Source organism: Strigops habroptila, chromosome 2 (genome assembly GCF_004027225.2).
Source record: "Strigops habroptila isolate Jane chromosome 2, bStrHab1.2.pri, whole genome shotgun sequence".
Classification (NCBI taxonomy): Eukaryota; Metazoa; Chordata; class Aves; order Psittaciformes; family Psittacidae; genus Strigops; species Strigops habroptila.
In genome coordinates this window covers 42,041,820-42,064,233 of record NC_044278.2, presented here as the reverse complement: position 1 = coordinate 42,064,233, position 22,414 = coordinate 42,041,820, and the positions used below count along the sequence as shown (strand labels likewise).

The following is a 22,414-nucleotide window of genomic DNA, read 5'->3' as shown; positions in this document are numbered from 1 at the left end:
ATGCATTTGCCAGCAAGGAATGCAATACATAGAATGGAATGTTTTCTCCCTGTGTTTGTGTGCCATTTGTGAATCCTGCAAAAGTATCTGTAGTTCTGCATATCTGATGAATACGTATTTTCAGAGACTATGACATTCCAGAACATAAACCAGTTGCATGTCCTTTCATGTAGTAAAGGGAAATCACAGCAGATTTTTGGTGTCTACGGGCAATTATCTTTTTTTCTTTTAAGTGCAGCAAGATTGCTACATGTCCCCACGTGCAAACTGCATCTGGCATGTTTCTATGGGTTTGTGCTTGTATGTGTAGCCAACATTTATGGAAATTAAGATTAACCCAGAGCAAAACCCAAACTTGTAAAGGAACAAAAAGATATTTGGTCAAATAAAGTCATTTGGAGTTCCTTAATTGTAAGGCTATTTACATATATAGTTATTCTTAGTTCCACGTTGAAGTAAGCAGATGGCAGACCCCCTAAGTCATACATCACGTGAGAGAGAAACAGATGCATGGGACACTTTTAAACCACAATAAAACCTCCTAAATTCATCATTAGCTCCTCTGATTAAAATTGCATATAGTTTTCAGTGATACAGGAGAGATAAATATGAAGATGTGTGGAAGCTCATGGAAATAAAATATCTGAAATCACTCTAGAGGTTGCATTAGACCCTCTCAAAATCTCATTTTCAAATATGGAGTAAGGCATTCAGGGATGAAAATATAGGAATCCAAGGCATGCACACTTTTCATGCAATTATTTCAAATTTTGTGCTTAACATTTCATTGCTTAACAGCAGCAACAAAGAAATTGTCTAAAGGAGTCTAGTGCCCCTTTAAACCATTATACAGCTCCAGCAAGTGAAAATACTAAAACTAAACTCTACCGTCCAATAAAAGAAAAAAACCCCAGTGTGTTGCAAATGTCCTCAAATAATTTGAAAAGAATTAATTCATGTGCCCTCATTTCTTCTGAAGAATCAATAAACAAAATGGCTAAAGCAGCTGATACCTAAAATGTTGTGAGAACTGTGATTTTTAATTGTACCTGAGCCTCATTCTCCAAAGTACTGTAGATTCAGTGGCCCCAAGATAATTGCTTCCTATTGAACTGTAGAAGTCTGTAGCCTCTGAATCTCAAGTCAAGGCAGTAGAAGTAAAGCCGGGCTTGGGAGCAAGCACTGGGATTGCCAGGGTGAACCTCAAATGGCTCTGATGCTTACAGTGCCTTGGCAGAATAAGTTTTATCTGCCATATGGATAGGCCCTAGGTCTCCAGCTACTCTGTCCTTCCAGTGGTGATGCTAAGCAGAAAAAAATAGGTGCAAGGAAGTTGCCCAAGGAAGTTGTGAATGCTCCATCCTTGGCAGTGTTGAAGGCCAGGTTGGATGGAGTCTTGGGTGGCATCGATTAGTGCGAGGTGTCCCTGCCCATGGCAGGGAAGTTGGAACTAGATGATCTTAAGGTCCTTTCCAACCCAAACCATTCTATGATTCTATGATTCTATACTTCCCACGGGCCCCTGATGCCATTTCCTGCACAGGCAAATAGGATCCGGCCACAGCTCAAGCTGCCTGAGAAAAGGTGTCTGGTGATAGCACAGATGTCACATAACAGTGATCTCAGGAAGAACAGCCCAGTATTCCTGGGATCACATTGCCAAGGACAGACACAGCAAAAAGCACCTATCTGCTTCTTTACATCACCTTGCAGATAGATTCACTTTACTTTCAATTCATGAAAACTGCTGCTTAACTCCTGCCTGGCCCTCTACCCATCAACATCCCTGCAACCACAGGCAAAACAACCACCTACCTATCTACTCCCTCTCGTCCCCTGTAGCTTACCTTGGCTAATTCAGGTGGATTTCTGCTTATTTGGTTTCTTAAGTCTCCTTAAGTTGTGCCTGACTTTCCCTGTGAAGAGCCTGTATTGTTGATTTGGCCTCAATCTCACATTAGACTCAAAGCACAACGAGGTAAGTACTGTGATGGAAATGTACGTTTCATTGCCATGGATTCCCTTAGCTGACCTAACCTAGTAAGGACTTCAGCCAGTTTTGAAAACAAGACATTGGTACCCAGGTCCCAACAGTACATCCCCAGACGTTCCCACTGACGCCTGTGTAGGCTGACAGAGACGTGAAATACAAGGAAAAGAAGCTCTCAGTGTGTTCAAGGGAAAGATGAGACCAAGCAATAGGTTTTGAAGTTTAAGTAAGTTTCAATGTGTATTTGGTTCTGTTTTATCTGCAGCACTGTCCGTATAAATTGCCATTGTTTCCTTTTATGAAAGACACTCTGGAATTGTCTTCCTGAGCAAAGTGTGTTGAAATGCCTGTTTGTTTCTTTCAGGGTGAAGACTCAGGGTAATTCTCCATGTGCATACCACTGCTTCAAGGAGCTACCCACATGTGGGACCAAAGTCAAACTCTTGATCCCAACGGACATAAATAAATTACAAAAATATAAGCAAATAATTTCACAAGGCTTTGTACTCACTCTTTGGTATTCCCTCCTATGGTATATCTGCCATCCAGTTAAACTAAGAGCTTGCCTTGTTTGCAGGCCTTTTTAGTACAGACTCACACAGCCGAACCCTAATGCTCGGATAAACACAAAACTATACAAACCAGGATTGGAGAAATGCTATTATTTGTGTTTATTTTTTTACTTGACTACAAAACTGCTAAAATCACTGCTATGGATAAAGACTGTGACTCTAATTGGTTTGTTGCTCTGTTGTGCATTGAGACTAAGGTACGTGTGTCACTCAGAGAGAGATTTGCCTGGCATTCAGATATGTCGAAGTTGAGAATGTAAAAAAGTCAAAGATTAAGTGAGAGATGGACCAGGGGAATTGACTGAAGACAAATGCTCATTAATGCTCTAGTTGGTTAAGAAAACCCAAAGAGTGTCTTGGGGAAAAAAATGATGGCAATTTATATCACAACAGCATTAGGCACTGGAAAACATCAGGTTTCAATACACACTGAAACTTACCTGAGAATTGCCTTCAATGTCCCCTGTTTTCCTGCTCTTTGAAGGATACAGGGGTTTTCTTTAGTCCTACTGTGACACTTACTGCCAAGTTAGCAGGGCCCATAGCCTAAAACCAGAGAATCTAGTGCAGGTATCCATTAAAAATATTCACAGTTTTAAGACTTTAAATAAATAATTACTATTTCAATGAAAAGGATGACAGCTGTTCCAGAAAAATCTAACCCTCTTTCCACCTTCTAAAATTTGAGCTGATTTGAAGTTACATTTCTTTTCTTTACAAAAATTGCTTCCTAAAAATGAGCTTACATCAAGAACTTGAAAACCCAGACGATTGATTTTGGGGACATGTAATAACCAATGAACAGCATTAGAAGTCATCTGTAAATATCACAGAGTTTACTTGCCACCAGGTACAACATTCTGAGGTCCCAAAGCCATCCTAAGGTCCAGGATAATAAAATGATACTAAAATGTCAACCGAGACACCCTCTTTCATTAATGAAGTGACTTGTTTACTGGCTCACTACTGCATATGCTGCCTTCAAAGCAGTTGGATCAGAGAAAGTACTGACGATCTTACAACAAATCTGGTAAGAAGCTGGTATCTGTGTTACTAGATCATCTGTCAAGGGGTGATTCACTTTAACTCTTCAGGTCATCAGCTCTGAAATATTCTCTCTTAAGACATGACTTGACTGCTCTTGCTTGCATCACTCCTTGTGCCCCAGCAAGTACAGTGTATTGCATTATTCTTCACCAGGCAATTTATTTTTTTTGCCTGAAGATAACCTAGAGCTGCTGACAGATAAGATACTACTTTATAAGGACACACTTTCCATAAATATTTATTCAAAATGTCTCCATTGTCCATTATTGGTACTCAGGAAGTTCTACAACATCATGATGAATTCCTGTTTTATTCGTGTACTCTCGCTGTCACCTTAATTTCCACAGAAATTATACTGGAATGCATGATACTGTAAATACTGGCATCATATTGTCAGTTCTTTCTTTAAAATCTTTTAAAATGTCAGACTACATGGAGTAATATATTCAAACGGGTTGTTATTTCTGAGCTTTTGACAGAGAAATCTAAGACAGCCTGAACGAACACACTGCAGTAACAACGTGAGCTAACTTTCCCTGTTAAAAGAGCTCCAAAAGTCTCCCATGAACAAATTAACAGTCTTCTTTAAAGTTGATTCTAATTATAATACTAGCAAGTAGAAAACATTAATTTAGGTCAGCTCAAACGACTGTTGCTATTTCTTGTCATATCAGAACAATGTCTCAACTACAGTGTTGAATTTAATTACCGAAGTTTGATGTTTAAATATGTTTTAATTAGGACTGAATTCTGGTGTTAAATGATCTAATTTCCAGTACTAAAGTGTGGCATCCCCCATGCACTTTCACACCTCAACACCGTCTCTGCCTTTCTGTGTGTGTATGTATGTATCGTTATTATTTTTCTACTGCCTTGCCAATGGTGTGTACTATGGCGGGAAAAGGAGTTTGGGAATAGTAAAAGGCTTAAATAAGAAGCAAGTAAACATTCCAATTATTTTAAATTAGCACATGGGAAAAGGGCAGCTCTCAGAACCGTAAGTCTGGGGGTACAGCAGCCTTGTAAAGTAACCTGCACGATCTGAAGGAAACTTCCCTCACCTTTAACCAAAGACCATCAAAGCAGTTTATTCTGGCTGTCACTCCCGGCTCTTCCCCATCCTCCCGCACCCCCAACACCGCAGCTCTCCAAGACTCTCTCCCCTACACGTCCGGAACGGGATAGGACGCTGCTCTGCTCCAGAAGCGCGCTCTCAAGTTGCGGGAAGCGGGATCTGCTCCCGGGTGCCCTACACCGGCCGGGGGGCCACGGGAGGGGAGGGCGGGGGAACCGTCCGCTGCCTCTTCCAGCGTGCGCTGCGCCCCGGGGCCCACTATTAACCACATGCCGCTTCTTTTTTACCGTAACACGGCTCCGCGAGCTGCACGCTCCCCGCCACCCGGGCTGAAGCCGCGGCCCCGTGCCCCGCTGGTTTCTCGCCAGCCCCTCACAAATGCGGCAGAGCTCGCCACACCGGTTCCCGAACGCACCCTTGCTCGCCGCGGGCTTCGGAGGGGGGATACGTTCTTGTTTGCTTTTCCAGACGGGACCAGGAGTCCCGCCCGGCTGCCGCTGCTCCCCACACGACCAAGGGCAGCCCGGACGGGCCCGGAGCCGGCGGTGCGGGGCAGAGCCCCCTCCTTCCGCAGCCTTTGCTGTTCCTGCCCCCGCGGAGGCGCGGCGCTACACAAAGGGACCGGCCGTATCACGGCACCGGCCTCTCTCCCTCCCTCCCGCGCCCCGCGGCCCTGCAACGCCCGGCGGCTCGAGCGCTGCGGGCCGAGGTGGGGCCAAGCCCCCACTCGGGGCCGGGCCCGACTCACCAGGCGAGGCTGGGGGCAGGTGTGCTCTAGCTCCTCCATGGCCTCCGAGCACCGCGCCTCAGAGGGGGATTTCGGGATACCTGTTTCTGACTCAGCATCGGCCGCGAGCACTGGCATGGCCGGCGGCAGCCTCGTCGCCCGCCGCCGCCGCCGGGGCCCGCCCGGCGCGGGGCTCCGCCGTCACGCGTGGAACCGCCCCGCGGGGGGTCTCCCCGGCAGCCGCCCGGGGGCACGGCCGCAGCGCGTCGCCATGGCAACCGGGCGGCCGCCGCGCCACCGCCCCCTCCGCGCGAGGGACGCCGCGCTCATTTGCATGCGGCCTCCTGGTTGGCTGCCGCGTCGCCGCGCCACCGACGCCCCCCCAGGCGGCCTTTCCCCGGGCGGCGGCAGCACCCCGGGCGCCTGCTGCGGGCTCCTGGAACCGTGTGCGCCCGGCTTAGCGCCACGCCGGATACCGGAGCCATGTGAGGAGGCACCGAGAGCCGCGGGGGAGCATCTTCCCCTAACCCGTGCGCCGCTCCCGCCCTCGGTAGCTCTCTCATGGTAACCTGCCGCCCGCAGGAACGAGGAGTGGCTGGAGGAGGGGGTGCTGAAAGGACAGCTCCCGCCCGCAGCGCCGCCGCCACCGGCCGCCCGCCCCGCACCGCCCCCTGCTGCGCGGCAGGGGCAGCGGTTGCAGCGTTCCCCGCGCCGCCCGGTCACTGGCACCGGCTCCGAGGGGGGGCCCGGAGAGGCCGCCCACTTCGCCTGCCCGGGGAGGGCTGATACACCTGGGCATGGCCATGCGCCAAAAGAACCCGGGGCAGGGGTGCGATTCTCTCGGAAATACATAGTCACTCCAACTTGGGTTGAGTTTCTAGGCCATGCTTCTGCAGGTCTGTGGTAGCAAGGAAAGGAAGTTGCTGTTTAGGAAGAGGAATTCCAACAGTTTCCATTAAAATGTCGTTCTCTGCTGCCAAGAGATGGATAAAAGGACACAGTTGCAACAGTAGCAGCTCTGCCTAAACGCAGCGAAACGTTCTGATCACAGCCAAACCTGTAACAGAGCTCCCAGGCCCTCATGAGGATCCTGGCTAAAGCCTGCTCAGGAGTCACAACTACACCTTCAGCCATGCTGTGCAGCTGCTTCACCCTACGCAGCCATGTCTTCTATGCCGCTTAAGTGAACTACCCACCTGCTCACTCTTGAACAGCAGGAGAGTACGACTGAGATAATCTAAATTTTTGGAATGGAGAGACTCCATTGGCTACTGTTATCCTTCCTAGCTTTGTGAAAGTGGATTCCAGAAGTACTTGGCTGCAGTGGGCACTGTGAGCATTGCTTTTAAAAATCAGACTTCGTCAAGGGACAGAAACATTTAAGGCCACCCAAAGCCATGAGGAGTTACAAGAGAATTGTGCCTCAGGGTCATTCCCTAGGTCTTTAGGAAGAAATTCTTCACTGTGAGGGTGTTGAGGTGCTGGCACAGGTTGCCCAGAGAAGCTGTGGCTGCCCCATCCCTGGCAGTGTTCAAGGCCAGGTTGGACGGGGCTTTGAACAACCTGGCCTAGTTGAAGGTGTCCCAGCCCATGGCAGGGGGGTTGGCACTAGGTGACCTTTAAGGTCCCTTCCAACTCAAGCCATTCTATGATTCTGTTATTCTATTACTTGAAAACTTAATTTCAAATGTCTTATCTTTTGCACATCTTCAAAGGAGGCCAAGTACAATACAAAAGATACATAAGCTACGTGAAAGGGAAAGGGGTAGGTAAGCAAAGAAGGGGAGATGAGAAGTAGAAAGAGAACCTGAAAAGTAAAAATGAGACAGCGGTCAAGTAAAATGGAAGAGGTGACTGAGCAAGGAAAACAGGTAGTCATACTAAGAGCTATCTCACAGCTGAATCTTTTTGTCATAACCAAGTTCCTTATCAGTTATTCTGTGAGGACTACTCACACATTATGGAAATGATTAAACCATGATTAATGCAGCACTCTGACCAAAATTTGTAGCTCATTTTCTTAGGAAAAATATTTGCAGGAGTGTTGTGCTGTTAGAAGAATATTTGGACAGCACGGCTTAGCAGTGTTAGGGCTAGAGCAGCCAGAGGCAACAGCAGGTAGCCCTTTTATAAGCCCAACCACGTACACCAGCTCTGCAGAGACCAGGGCCAGTGTGCTGAAGGAGCAGCACTAAGTACGGATGTATCTGGGGTCAGTGTCCAGCCCTCCCTGACCAGGTGGGTGCATGGGAATAGAGGCAAAAGGGAAATGGGTCGTCTTGCATCTGGATGATTGCCAATAAACTGGGAATGCAAATTCCCTTGCCTTTTATTTCTTTTGAGCATGAAAGGGGGAATTTCGTCCTTGCTTTCATGCTTAGAGTTTGCTATTGACTCTGGCTGCATTTTGATTTGCCTTTTATGGAGACAAGTTTTTCCATATACATGTAGCATTAAAGAATGATGTCTCTCTTGCAGTGGTGTTATCACCTACCTAAGCTGTGCAAGAATTTCAAAGTGGAAGTGGGATACTTTTCTTTCTGCTTATTTAATTTCTACCTCTGGGAAAAACATAATTTTTCCTTTCTGTTTGAACAGCATTATTAAGAAATTATGTGTACTTCATCAATAGAGAGAGTTGAAATAACAGAATCACAGAATCATTAGGGTTGGGAGGGACCTCTGGAGATCATCTAGTCCAACCCCCCTGCCAATGCAGGGCCACCTACAGCAGGTTACACACGAATGTGTCCAGGTGAGTTTTGAATATCTTCAGAGAGGAAGACTCCACAACCCCCCTGGGCAGCCTGTTCCAGTGCTCTGCCACCCTCAACATTGAAAGTTCTTTCTCATGCTGAGGTGGAAACTTCTCTTGTTTTAGTTTATGGCCATTGCTCCTCGTCCTGTCGCTGAGCACCACTGAAAAGAGTCTGGCACCATGGCATCTGCCTTTGAGATATTCATATGCATTAACAAGATCCCCTCTCCGTCTTCTCCAGACTAAACAGGCTCAGCTCCCACAATCTCCCCTCATAAGAAAGATGCTCAAAACCCCTAATCATCTTTGTGGCCCTCTACTGGTCCCTCCCCAGTAGCTCCTTGTCTTTCTTGTACTGAGGCAGAGGAAAAGTTGTGGGGTCTGTCATGTCTAACCAACTGGAACTAGTCACAGGCCACCTTGGCTTTGATGATCTTTGTCAATGTATTGGATATCTTGAGTAAGCTATCCTAAATTGCATCTTCTTCTAGCTGTGAGGGCAAAATGGGCTTTCAAAAGTCTGGAGTGCGTCTTCTTTACTCTCAAATAAATAAATAAAAAATAGGTTTGACTGGAGAAGCTCAGCAGATGGCATCCTGTAAATCCTCACAAGTCAGCCAACTTTTAAAAGAACAGTGGAGCAAGAGTTATGGATGGGAAGGTTCATGCATCTGATTTCTTTTATGTAACCAAATATCCTGCACCAGGCTCAGCATGGTCTCCTGGCCACCCTCCTGTCATTTCTTCAGAAGTAATTGGGACATACAGCCACTGCCTTTAACGACTGAGCTCTTGGCAACAGCTGCTTGGGCTTGAATAGACATCTGATGCACAAAAAACCTGTCCCAGAGTGCACAAATTAACAGTACATACAAACAAGCCAGGAAACCATGATCCCAATCCCCTTAACACTAATTCCAGGGTCTGAACTGACAGCAAAGAGGGTAAAATCCTAGCTCTTAGGAAGGTTCTGTCTGATATGTGGTGTTTTGTCTTTTTTTTTTTTCTACAAGGAATTTCAGTTTGCAAACTGGAACAATTAACTCCCAAAGTGTGAAAAATACAGTATGTTTAGGTGTTACATTTAAATCCTCTTCTTTCTCAGACTGAAAGTATAATCCTCCTCTGACCTCCACGGGCAGCTGAACATTACAGAGACAAATATTCCGTGTGTATTCTTCTATATCTTCAAGCCCTCATTTTTAAGTATCTCCTTGCCTTTTTTTTCTTTTTTTCTTTTTTTTTTCTTTTTCTATTTAGCCATATTTTTTAAATATTTTAGTGCAGCACTGATCAGTGATCACAACTGTAACTAAACAAACTTTAATTCCTTGTAGACACTAGCACCTATAAATCCTCTGTCATGCTTTTACCATATTACCCATGTTAAACTGATCATAGCAGGTTAGCACTGGTGGGCCAACATGGCTGAAATCTGAACAAGAATTAATGTATCCCCTTCCCTCAGAGGGATTATCTTCTCTATATTTGATGCAGTAAGATAAGCGAGAAGCTTACTTCAACAAACGTACTACAGCTGGGTTCATAGCTATGCTGTTTAGTGTACACTAACTGCATCCTTACCTTACGGCAAAACCCCTAGAAGGAGCAACCTCTTCTTGGAAATTGTGGATAAACCATTAAAGACCTCAATCTGCTTGTGCAGGGAAATGACACGCCTTTCACAACTACTTAACAAGGAGTGCTGTCTGATCCTTGTAACAGTAAGGCAGTGATAAATCCTGATACCTGCAGCACAGTATAATGACTGACATCCAAGCCACTTGCGAACAAGGTATTTTGGCTTAGTTTCTCACAGTTTGCCCAGTGACCTTACTGCTACAGAGAAGTCTGTAAATACTCACTGAAGTCTCCAGGCTAAGGACAGTAACATTTGCTTTATTAAAGCAAAGATACTCTGTCATTCTGATGTCCTCTGTAAAAGCAGGGACTGGAATGCATTGCAGCCCTTGGAAAGAATATCACCAAATGTCTGAAGCGCTTCAGTGGATCTCAAGCACCTGTATAGCACAGCAAAATTTAAAATGGTCTTTGCATGAGAGAAGCTGCAAAAGTGTTCTGACTCAAAACTGCATCATAACGAAGAGAAACAGAGCCTCACATCATTCTGCACTTGTTCGGAGGTTTGGCATTTGTGATTGTGGTGTGCTGTCTTTTCTTTTCATGAAAATGGGGCAAATTTGGGTTCGCATATAAGTCACTTCACAGTGGCGCCTGGCCCATGGCTGTGTGGGGTCTTCTCTGGCGATGCCTCCTGAGTCACCAGCCTGGGTTTTGGCATCCCCACCATGATGCCCCCCTGCCCAGCCCCAGCTCCTGAGTGAGCCCTAGCAGCTTCTGGGGGCTGGCCTCCAGGGCTCCTGCCACCTGCAAGTCCCCTCTGCCATGGCCCTTTCCCAGGCCCTTGTCCCTCCCCTGGATCAGTGTCCATGAAGTAGCCTAATGTCGACCCACACCAATTAAATCACTCTACAGCAAACCCCTTCTCTTTGGGAAGGGGAGCTGCTGCCAGGGCACTGACCAGCCTCAACTGCCCTCTGCTCAGGGGCCATTTGGGTTCAAGCCTGTGTCATTGGTCCTTGCCAGAGCTGAGCTGTGTAAGTGCTGGTCTCCAGCTCAGCCACAGTCATGCCCCTGGCTTCCTAGCTGGATGTTGGACCTTCTTTGTCGCTATTGACTTGTCTGGTGATCCCTGGGTTGTGTCTGATGCTGGTTACCATCATCAGGTCTGGATCCCACCTATGGGCTGACTTCGTGGCTTGACCTTAGACCTGTCTTATCACCATGGACTTGCCTGGCAATCACTGGGCTGTGTCTGACTCAGGTTACCACCACTGGACCTGACCCTGAGTTGCATTCCTAGTTCGACATCAGACTTGTCTCATCGCCATGCACTTGTCTGCTCTGGGTTCTGCGCTGACCCTGTCTCCTGTCCCTGGGCTGCCCTGCTCACAGTCTGCAGGGGCTGGGGGATGAAGCCCAACTGTCTTGCCAGCCTTGCCATGATGAGCTCCCCTCCTACAGGGAGCAGATGGCCCTTGCTGCTTTCCACACTGTGAGCAGAGCCTTCACCAGCACCAATCCAGCAACAGAGAGTTGGCAGGATTACAACTAGACTTTGCAGTGTCTCACGATGCTGCCCTCCTCTCTACTGAAGAGATGTGAAATGGTGAATGCTGAGAGTATTCACCCCTGGAAGCACACTTGATCTTCAGCCAGGTCTTGAAATGTAACAGCCTCTCTGCAATAATGTTCTGCTTATACATTAATTGTTCATTTTTGTGCAATTGTAAAGAGAGAGTGATGAAAGTAGTTAAAACAGAGACTTTCATGCTGTGGCAATAACTGTATGCTCTTGAATACCACTGGCATCAGGCTTAATTCCTAGGCATTATAATTATGTGAGGGCTCATTCTCTGTGAGTTTGCTCTCACTTGTCTTCGCTATTTAATTTACATTATAATATTTTGTACTTTTCTTCTAGGCTTGAATAGGAGCATTGTATTAGGCAAGCAAGTGATGAAATTGTGCTCTCTGTTCCGATTAGTGTAATTCCACCAATTTTGGTCGAGTTACTAGGACTTGCTGTAATTTAATCCTAATCAAAATTTTACATGTGGGTTTTGGTTTTTTTTTAAAGCATCTTCATTATACAGACCTTTTTTTCTGTCAGAAGAGGGGAAAACCAACGTAGTGTTCTAGTTTCTATTTCACGTTTGCATTTAAGAACCTTAACAACCTAACAGTGACTTCATACTCTTCATCCTGATGCTGGCAGGCAGCTCAGGCAGGAAATTAAAAAGAGCTGTGCCGTAAACAAAAGGCATTTACAGGTCTGTTAAGCAAGGAACCTACTCTCTGAACATAAATGTCTGCATTATCTTTATTGATAAACAAATGGTGAAGAATCTATTTCTTCATATTTCTATCAGTTAACTACCTGTGAAGAGTTCTGAAAACAAAGACCTTTTGGTAAGTAATAATTTGAGATGTTTTGGTTTTGATTTGTTATCTGTGCTCCTTTGGGAATTTAGTCCCCCATACAGTTAAGTAATTCATGTTGAAATGTCACGTGAATAGCATAGTTTAGTAAGCAGCTGCTGAAATGCAGTAGTCAAAGCTGGATCACACTAGATACAAAAACTGTAAGTTGAGTGATAACATTAATTCAGACCAATGCAAGGATTAAGAGAATTAAATACTCCATGTTTGTAGGAAATGTACACATAGAGCATATACACTCGTATCCTGAGCACGAGCACACACCCACACAATCCTCCTCAAAGGTAGTCCATACTTAACAATAGTATAATAATGTTTAGGCACTTTGAGTTAGATGTAGTACAGGTGAATTTGCTACCTCGCTATAATTCATGGTTTACTCACATTTTGGTTTATACCACCCCTCTTAGTTTCAACAGATCTTTTTTTCAGTCATCAAAAAAATTACCAACCATAAGCTTAATGCCTAATGTCTGAATCTGAGAGTTTTAACTTTTTGTCGTATTGTCTTTGAGACAGATCAAGCATGCCCTAGACATAAAAAGTAAGACAAGAACTATCCTCAATATAGTAATTATTTTGACCATTTAACTTAGGTTTGATATACTCCATTTGTACCTTTATATGTTAATATATACTACTGTTTCTATTATCTTGGAGCTCTTGCACTGAGTTTACAATATTTTCTATTCATAACTTAAATATTTAAATTGCAACTCTAAAAAAACCCCAACATGGAAAATACATCTTTGTCACCTTTTGTTGAAATCCGTGCGTTTCCCGAGCTTCCTCTTCTGTACCATGTTTTTGGCTGCCTACCATCTTGGTTACTGTGCTTCCCTTGCACTTTTCTCTACAGGTATTGCTCTTGAGAGATCCTCGGGTGGCTCTGAACTGCACAGCAGAATTCCCACTTCTTGTACTTAAAAGACAATTGAGCAAAGGTCATGCCAAGTTGTTCCTGTATGACTGTCCCAAGGGAGGTTAAAGATCAGCTCAAAGTCATCTGGTCTGATAATGCCATTTAGCAGAGGCAGTCCCAAGTCTTGCTGGATTGTTTTTCTTTTCCAAAGCAAAGTACATTCCCTGATATCCCCCTCTTTTTTTTCTCTTTCAGTATTTAAACATGCTTGTTATGCTGTACTTCAGGAAACAGATGCATTCTTGTTACGGCCAGAGATGAAAGTCAGGATTGAAGTAACATTCATGAAAAAGGCTTTTGTTTGACCTGCACTGTCCCACAATGGAGCAATGGCAACAACTTCAGTTTGGTAAATTATCTGTATCACTGCGTACCAGCTCAAATCATGGCATCACCTGGATGACAAACATGCCACTGTTCGTATGACAGCTGACAGAGTACTGTTTTATTTTAATCAAAAGCATTAAAACCTAGTCAATTCAAAATTCCAAGGCATGTGAAAGCTAGGAATATGTGAAACGTGGTATCACTCCACTTTTATTCAAACTGAAGAATTTCATGACATTGTTATAAGTGTTTTTTTATCATAGCTTAAAATTTGAGCAACTTCTAAATTTGAGCCCCACATCATGTTTAGTGATGGGATCTTATTTTGTGCATGTGTATGAAAAAAGAAATAAACCAAACTTTCATTTGGATACACTGCACCAAATGAAAGACAGTCTGTAGGTGTCATGATTTAATCCGGCAGATATCTAAACACCACAGAGTTGCCCAGTGGGATGGGGAGAAAATTAACTCTATCTCAGCCCAAACCAGGATGGTAGGTCAGACAGGTATTCTTCCTATAGATGTCAGTGTTTGCAAGGTTGCATGTTTGCTAGGTCCAAGCTAGTAAGCAGCTACTGTTGAGAGGGCTGGTCTCATTCTGCTGAGTGTCTGGGAATGGGCATTGCAGCTGTCAGGATGGCCAGTCTCTTTTGGCACCAGGGAGCTGCTACAGGTGGCTAGGAATGGTTCTGCTTCCATCTAAGACTAGGTTTAGCAGCGAGAGGCAGTGTTGTGCTAGGAACTGTCTAAGTTAGAAGGACTGACATCTGGTAGGTTTATTATTTCTCTCTTCTCAATGCGAAGGAGTCCTTGTGGAGAAGGAAAAGAAATTTCAGTTTCAGAACCATAAAAATTCTCTTCTACATAGTTGAAAATAGTATATCCAGGCCATAATACCAGTTAATGCTCCTGCAACAGCGTATCAGCTGTAAGACAAGAGTCCTATTTGCTCTCAAGTGGCTCTGCCGTGTTGGTGCTCCCTGCCTTTATAAGAAGCTGGAGTCGGTGCCTACATATTTTAATGAGCAGCAAACGCTTCTCCAGAAAACTCTGAAAATGATGGTGGCAGGATCTATGGGTAGTGACATGCCAACACCGTCGTTTCTGAAAAAAAAAACCAACCAACCCCCCAAAAACATAGAATCGACTAAGTTGGAAAAGACCTTTAAGATCATCAAGCCCAACCATTACCCCAGGACTGCCAAGACCACCACTAAACCATCACTGAGGGCCTCATCTACATGGTTTTTGAACATTTCCCGGGACAGCGATTCCACTCCACAGGACCACTCCCCTGGGCAGCCTGTTCCAATGCCTGATCACCCTCTCTGTGAAGAATTTTTTCCTAATATCCAATCTAAACCTCCCCTGGTGCAGCTTGAGGCCATTACCTCTTGTCCTGTCACTTGTTACCTGGGAGAAGAGACAGACCCCCACCTCTCTCCATCCTCCTTTCAGGTAGTTGCAGAGAGTGACAAGGTCCCCCTTATCACTTCTCCAGAATAAAAAGCTCAGTTCCCTCAGCCGTTCCTCATCAGACTTGTGCTCCAGACCCTTCACCAGCTTCGTTGCCTTTTCTGGACCTGCTCCAGCACCTCAACGTCTCTCTTGCAGTGAGGGGCCCAGAGCTGAACACAGGATTCGAGGTGCGGCCTCACCAGTACTGAGTACAAAGGGAAAATCACTGCCCTGGCCCTGCTGGCCACACTAGTTCTGATACAGGCCAGGATGCTGTTGGCCGCCTTGGCTGCCTGGGCACAAGCTGGCTCATGCTCAGCTCTATCAATCTGCACCCCCAGGTCCTTTTCCGCCGAGCAGCTTTCCAGCCGCTCTCCCACCAGCCTTGTACCCGCCTCTCGGGCCCTCAGGATGAACCAGCGGCTGCGACGCCGCTGCCGTACCGGCGGGCCCGTCCCTGCCCCGCGGCCGCTCCCGCCCAGAGCCCGCTCCCGCCGCCGCAGGCCTCGCCCAGGAAGCGGCTCCGCCCCGCGCGGCGCTTCCGTCCCGCGCTCGGCCTCGGGGAGTTCCGCGCGGCGGCCGGAGCTGGGGCCGCCGCCGCCGCCGCTGATTGGCTGCCGCGCCCGGCGGCGGACTCGTGGGCCTCCCGTCTCGCGCCACTTTCGGGAGCCTTGGGGCCAGCGGAGCGCGCGGGCGCCATGGCCGAGAGCGGCGCTCGGGGCCCGGACGGTGAGGCCCGCGGGGTGGCAGCCCTCCTCTGCGCGGCGGGGCGGCGGCCGCCACCGCCTCGGGGTTGAAGGGGTGGGGGGCGGACGGGGGTAACGGGGCAGCGGCGCTCGGGAAGGGGAGGTGGGAAGGAGGAGAGCGCGCGTGCGCGGCGGGCAGCGCTTGGAGAGGGACCCCTCTCCCGCCCGCAGGGGTCGGGGCTCGGCGCTGGGGTCTGAGCGGCGCTGCTCCTGGCGTCCCGCGTCTCCCCCGCCCTGCCGTGGTGGTAGCTTCGCTTCCTGAGGCGGGGGGGGGGGGTCCGCCCGGCGGCGGGTGCGGCCCGCGCAGTCCCCCGCTGCCCCGCACGGCTTCCCGCTGCCCGTACGGCTCCCCGGCACTGGTTTCCTCACGGCGGCGGGGCCGGGTTATCCCGGGCGGGAAGGCTGTATAGGGCTTACTTCCCCCTCAGGCCGCCTGGCGCGGCGCTGGCACTTCGCTGCCGAGGGGCCGGCCGGTGCGGGTGGTCTTAGCGAGGGGTGTACATACGTTTGTGTGTGGAGGAGCGCGTAGCATTAGGCGCCTGCTTACAGTAAATACGAAGAATTGACGGGAAATTTTGTATAAATGCACCCAGAACGTTGCATCCATGCAGTTCTTCCTCATCGGGTACCAGGCAGTGTAAATGCTCCTTTTTAGTCCATCCCAGCCCTTAGCGATACAAATCCTTACTCGTGGCTCAGCAGCACGGCCTCACTGCAGCTCTGTTAACAGTTTGGCATCCTGCTGTCACCAGGAAGCGACAGACCTTCCTCTTTGCTGCCTGGCCTGGGGACTTGCACTAGCCCTGGGTCTCCTCTGCCTGCAGCCGGGGCATTCAGCTCATCCCACAACCCATACCTAGCCTTGTTCCTGGTTGTTGTCTGGTTTTGTAAGTTGAATTGGGGCCATTCATTCTCTGTGGTCAGATAAATATCTCCCCAAAAAAAATCAAGAGAGAGAAGAAGGTCAAGAGAAGTGGAGGTCACCTTGCTGGGGGGAGCGTTGTGAAGGGAAGAAAGTGTAAGACGAAATGAAGCATCAGTCTTACAGAGTGAATTACTCCTTGTTCGTCTTGGTCTAGCTGCACTCAAACATTGTGAAACCACCAAAAAACACGTTACTGCTTTGTAGCAATATAGGCCTTTTCTAAGTCTGTCTCTTCCTGAGTTGTCATGGAGACATGCAAAATAAAAGGAGCTGGAAATTCCCAAGGAAAGAGTGGGGGATCCTTTTCAGATAAGGGCTGGTGAGATTGGAGAGGTGTTTTGGAAACCTAGGTGGTAGCTTCTTGCTGAATGTGAAGTTCTTTGATCTGTCTGTCTGAGACCATGTCTCTTCTGGAATTGGCTTTTTGAGAGCCATCCGTGACTGTGCTTTTAGCCAAGTAGGTCTCTGTGTTGATTTTAAGCAAAGCTGGAACCATCTATTAATACATCAGTGAACACTAAGTACCAAAGATAACAGCAGCTCATCACTAAACTTATCTCTCCTGGTTTTAATTAATTGCAGCTATGCATGAGTCTGGCGGTTTTGCAGCATCACGTTCTAGACGCGAGAAGAAGTCTAGAAGAGGCCAGCAAGAAGCACTGGAACGTCTGAAAAAAGCCAAAGCTGGTGAAAAACTAAAGTATGAGGTAAAAATCCCTCATCTTTTTAATAAAAAGTGAACTTGAGCTGAGATGCTTAACTGCCCTTTATACATATCTAAAAGTTACGGGAAACAATCTGCCTTTCAGATCAGCTTTTGTTTTTTTTAAGGGAGTATGTTTTTCGGAATGTAACAGTAATCGTTTTGCTGCTTTCTGGTATTTATTTGTTCCTTTCTGTCTTCAAAACTAAAATAGCTTTATCAGCTGCAAGTCAAACATGCTTGGTATGGCTTGAGAACTATCCCCCAGGGAAGGACCAACTTTTAAAATTTAATTGTGTAATTAATGTTACGATAGGAAATACTTTCTTGTTTTTCTTCAACTTCAAATGATTTTAAACTTTAAATGACTTCCAAAGCTTTACAAGACTGAAATCCATTAATATTGATATGCTGTGTTTCCACAAAGCACCCAACATTTAAATATTTAACTGGTAGAATGGAAATCTGGCAGTGTAACATCAATATTGTCCAATTAATAGTAATAACAAGTGACTTCCACATTGAGGTGAATAAATCTAAAGAAGCCTGAAGTGTGTAGATCATTAACATGCAAATTTACTCTGTGGCACAGAAGACCATCTTCAGCATTATGCTTGGGCACATCAAATTACCTTCCTTTTCATTGAGCTCATCTTGGTGTTGGAGACTAGAGCCAAAAGTCTGAAGTCTCCATTGCTGGGGTTATTTTCAATACGAAATGAGCAATAAATCAAGTCAGTTTCAAAGGAAATCTCTGCCAGTGCTTCAGTAGATTTTGAGTTTGCGTATACTGTGATATTTTTAACAAATGATAACGTGTCACTGCCTAACGAGAAACTTAAGCTGAATCAATAACTGTGCTTACTGATTGTGAACCATGTAACAGTGTCAGAAATGGTGCATTTCTTTGGAACTTTTATGTTCTTATTGATGACCTGTATTAATAAGTAATGGTATGGGAACTGTTAATCTCAGTATACCTTCACTGTAGGTTGAGGAGTTCACAGGTGTTTATGATGAAATAGATGAGGATGAATACTCCAAGATGGTCAGAGAACGTCAGGATGATGACTGGATTGTTGATGATGGTAAGTTAAGATTCATTTGGAGAGTTATTTTGATTATAGTGTTATAACTCAATTAGCCTTCATAATGTTCATGATTTGAGGTAAGTTATAGTTAGGTCATTCTTACAAATTGTTTTAGGAGACAAAGAGATAAGCTTTTACATGGAAATGAAATCTTTTGCGTTGTTCTCATAGTAGTGTGTTAGGATGGTAATGAAAATATTTATCCATTAAGAACTGGTTGTGAAATTTTATTTCCAATTGTCAGTGATGTAACTTCAAAAAGAAGTACTGTAATTCATAATTTCTGATTAAAGGCGTAACAGTATATTCAGTCTAATGCAAGATACAGCCGGGTGCTGTAGTTTTCAACACTTTTGCATTTATGACTTTTGCCCTATACTAAAGGGGAAAAAGTATTGAAATATGTCAAACTTCTGATTATAGACATATTTAGAAATATCAGAAGACAGAATTTGAAATGTAAATTTTTAACAATTTGTTTTTCTACAGATGGGATAGGTTATGTTGAAGATGGAAGGGAAATCTTTGATGAAGATCTGGATGATGATGCTCTTGGTTCCCGTAGGAAAGGTAGGTTGACCATGATCGCTGTAGAATGTCTTCAGTGGCTTTAAAAATGTACCTAAAATGGGCAACTTCTTGACATCAGTGTGTGGTGAATATGGCAAAATGGCATGTTACTTGAAGCTCTCTAGTTCTATGCCTCTGGATTCTGTTTAGCCCCTGTGATGCTGATGGTAGAGGTCCACAAATTGAGGTTAAGTTGCTGTAACTACTTCAGCACTATTGGAGCATTTTTGTTCACAGACTTCTGTGAGATATATATGCAGTTCTAGAACAAATGCATCTAAAAGTGGTCTTGGATTCCAAAGCCAGCATCTAAAGAATTTGTCATCTGTCTGGCCACTGAAATACTTGCACACTTTTAAGGATCTGGGATCAGATGATTTTGCCAACTTTTATGAAGGTGGTGGCAAACCACCTGAAGAAATTGACTCTGATGCAGAGAATCCAAGCCTAGTGCCGAACTTCTGGACACTTCTTTTTGTTTGCTTTTTGTTTTCCTTTTTTCTGGGGATCCTTCCATGTAAAGTGTCTTGGTCCTTTTTGTGCAGTATGAACTTGAGTATGCAAAGAGCATCTCTGATGTGATCAGGAAAGATAGGATTTAATATTAGATTAGGTGCTAATAGGGTTTTGCTTTTTTTGTGTGTGCATGACAGCCATTAGAAAGCTGGTAGCAAGTGACAGATGATTAGGCTTCATTTCAGCCAGCAGTGTAAAGGTGGAAAAAGTAGGCTTATTCATGCTAATAACTGGACCATTAAACATTGAGCTTTTCTCATGTAGGACTCACAATTTTATATTTTTCTGTAGGAAAACGTGGCAAAACATCTACGGTTGATAAAAAGAATGTGAAAAAATCTGTGGTGTCAAAGCCAAACACAATTAAGTCTATGTTTATAGCCAGTGCTGGGAAGAAAAACACAGATGTAAGTTTTTACATTCTGAATTTAAAGATTTCTAACTTGTTTGGAGTGTTTCAGTGGGAGTGGAATAAAACAAGGGCTCATTTCATTTTCTTGTGTCTAGCAAGACATAAACTCCTATTACAATCTCTTGTGTATGGAGCATTCCTGGAAATATTGTGTATGTTTTGTAAAAACCCTTTAGTTGTTTGCTGCTGGTCTCCTCGTTGGGTTTTCACATATAATTAAGAACTGGCTAATTCGTTACTTTACAGAAAACTGTGGACCTGTCAAAAGATGATTTACTAGGAGATATTCTTCAAGATCTTAATGCTGAAGTAAGTATATTAATAAAATTTGCCTGAAACACCTTAATCCATTAATTTTTCTTGCTGTGGGATCAGGAAAATAAAGACTTTGTAAAACCTGAGATTGATTTCTTTCATAGCACATCTGTTGGGTATATTCCACATATGTATGCAGTCTACCTGTCATCTCTACCATGCAGAAGTTGCATGACTGTATTGGCTTGATAAGCTCAAACTATTATCTCCTGATTAGAGGTGGTTTCTACTAATGTGATGTAGAGCCTGTGCTAATGCAGCCTTCTAGGTTTTAGTCAGCTTGGAGTGAAACAGGACTTACCTGCATCTGAATCATGTATGCCATATAGGTGTATCACAAAGCTGCACCCAGTATACTGCAAGGTATTTCCATCTTGTGTGTTGGGGTTCACGAGAGGAGCTGAGGGAGGACTGTTTCAGCAGATGATGGAGCCTGAACTTCTGTCTGCCTCCTGCTTTCCACAGTTTGCTACACAGAACCAGATTAACATTTCCTCAGAATTAGGAGTGCAGGATGGCCACTGTAGCACAGTTGGACTGTCTCAAATAAGGCTCTTCCTCATCATGAATGACTTTTCAATGAGTTAATGCCCCATAGCAGGATTTCTTGAAATGAATTGCTCATGTGTAAACCATGAAACTGCTGTAGTGATGAGATACTGAAATGAAATATGTTGTATCATAATAAGGATAATGTATTTTTACAGGGCAGTAAGAGAGGTATAGATGATCCAGTGTAAAGTTGTTCTCTTGGTTTTGTGCACTTGCTATTTCACTCTTCCCTATGACATCTGATTAGTTATAACATCTTAGGCTATCAAAACCCCTCAAACCATTAAGCAAATGCTTTTTAATGCTGTCATTTATGGAGCATCAATTAGGGAAAATGATGCAAATAATTGCACTAGGGCTTCTATTCACTTAAAAAGTAGCTTTTTTTTTTTTCAGCTTTGTTGTTTGTTTTCTAAAATTTCTTTTGTTATTAGCTGTTGATAAGTATAAAATACCTGTACATGTAAATAAATTAGAATGGATTTTCCTCTAGTATGACAGTGCTGAAACAGCACTTCTGCCTTTCTTAAGGCATGTGTGCTCCGTACTACTGTTTCAGCAGACATGAAGAACACCCCACCAGTTATTCTGATGCTTATGCATCAAAGGCATGGTTAGCTATTGAAATGCCCATGTTTGAAAACTGTTCCACTTATGGCATTTTTTGTCTCAAACTGTTTACCAAAAAAAATCTAGTGTCTGTCTTCATGGGTTGATTGGTCAGATAGCTCTTCCTTTTTATGTGACTGAGTTGGATAATATTAGGAGGTATGTTTTCTCGGCAAATAAGAAATACCAGTGTTTTCTTTGATGGAAAATGTTACTAGCTAAGACAAAAGAAGACACTAAATAACACCTCTTCACTTTCTTTTTTCTTTCAATATTCAGACTGTTCAGCTAAGTCCACCACCAATTATAATGCTGAAAAGGAAAAGGCCTGCTGGAGTTTCACTGAATCCTTTCTCTGTGCAGTCCCAAACTCCTAAGGTAAAGGAAAAGATCAAAAAAGTTTTCATCAATAAGTATTAATTTGTATTTTGGTTGATTTGAATATTGCTTTACTTCTGCTTTTAGAAATTACCTTTCTCATTAGCTTCCTTAGCAACGTTACTGTGTAACTTCATTTCTTTTCCATTTTCCCCTTCCATGTTAATACATACAAAAAGAGTTATAATCTTTTTAGAGTGGTAGTAGTATGCAGCCGTTATATTTGACAGTTGAAACTGTTTTTATAATGTTAGGTGCATCAGGTGAAGGTGTGCTTCTGCTTTGTCTCTTTTCCTAAAAGTGGACAAGACCCTTGTGGCAAGGGAAGGGTGATGGGAAGCGAAATAAGGAGAAAAAAGAGTACTTGTGGGTGTGAAAAAGGAGAAGAAACTCACATTCTGGAGAAATGGAAAGCAAATGAAAAATTTAAGCTGTGGGTAGAGTTTACCCTAGTGGAAGATTTTGGAGTGAAAGGAAGGACAAGCTGCTAAGGATGGAAGGCTAGCATTTTGTTAAGAGTTCTGGTAAATGAAAAGGACTTTACAACGAGGTATTTGGTAAGAGTCTGTAGAGGGCAAATGGAGAAGATCACAAATCTGATTTGTGAAACCTTGTGTAATAGTGACAACTCATATGTTGAAAATGGTCACCAGTGGCACTCAATTCAACACCTGTGTTGGAGCCTAGAAGCAATT

The 22,414-nt window shown here is 44.7% G+C and overlaps 2 protein-coding genes across 5 annotated transcripts in view; one reads left to right on the top strand and one right to left on the bottom strand.

Moving 5' to 3' along the window:
* PCYT1B (phosphate cytidylyltransferase 1, choline, beta) overlaps positions 1-5,976 on the bottom strand; it is a 34,375-nt gene extending 28,399 nt beyond the window's left edge. The window contains exon 1 of one of the 3 annotated variants that reach the window (XM_030474288.1): positions 5,433-5,976. In XM_030474288.1, the coding sequence (XP_030330148.1) occupies positions 5,433-5,549 (117 nt within the window). In that variant the 5' untranslated portion in view covers positions 5,550-5,976. The remainder of the gene's footprint in view (positions 1-5,432) is intronic. The other 2 variants (XM_030474296.1, XM_030474303.1) reach the window with 2 other exon arrangements.
* A 9,445-nt stretch (positions 5,977-15,421) lies between these two features.
* Positions 15,422-22,414, top strand: part of POLA1 (DNA polymerase alpha 1, catalytic subunit) — a 193,338-nt gene continuing 186,345 nt past the window's right edge. For both annotated transcript variants that reach the window (XM_030476397.1, XM_030476396.1), the window contains exons 1-7: positions 15,422-15,631; positions 17,156-17,280; positions 18,268-18,364; positions 18,857-18,937; positions 19,745-19,860; positions 20,112-20,174; positions 21,621-21,719. In XM_030476397.1, coding sequence (XP_030332257.1) covers positions 15,601-15,631; positions 17,156-17,280; positions 18,268-18,364; positions 18,857-18,937; positions 19,745-19,860; positions 20,112-20,174; positions 21,621-21,719 — 612 coding nt within the window. In that variant the 5' untranslated portion in view covers positions 15,422-15,600. The remainder of the gene's footprint in view (positions 15,632-17,155; positions 17,281-18,267; positions 18,365-18,856; positions 18,938-19,744; positions 19,861-20,111; positions 20,175-21,620; positions 21,720-22,414) is intronic.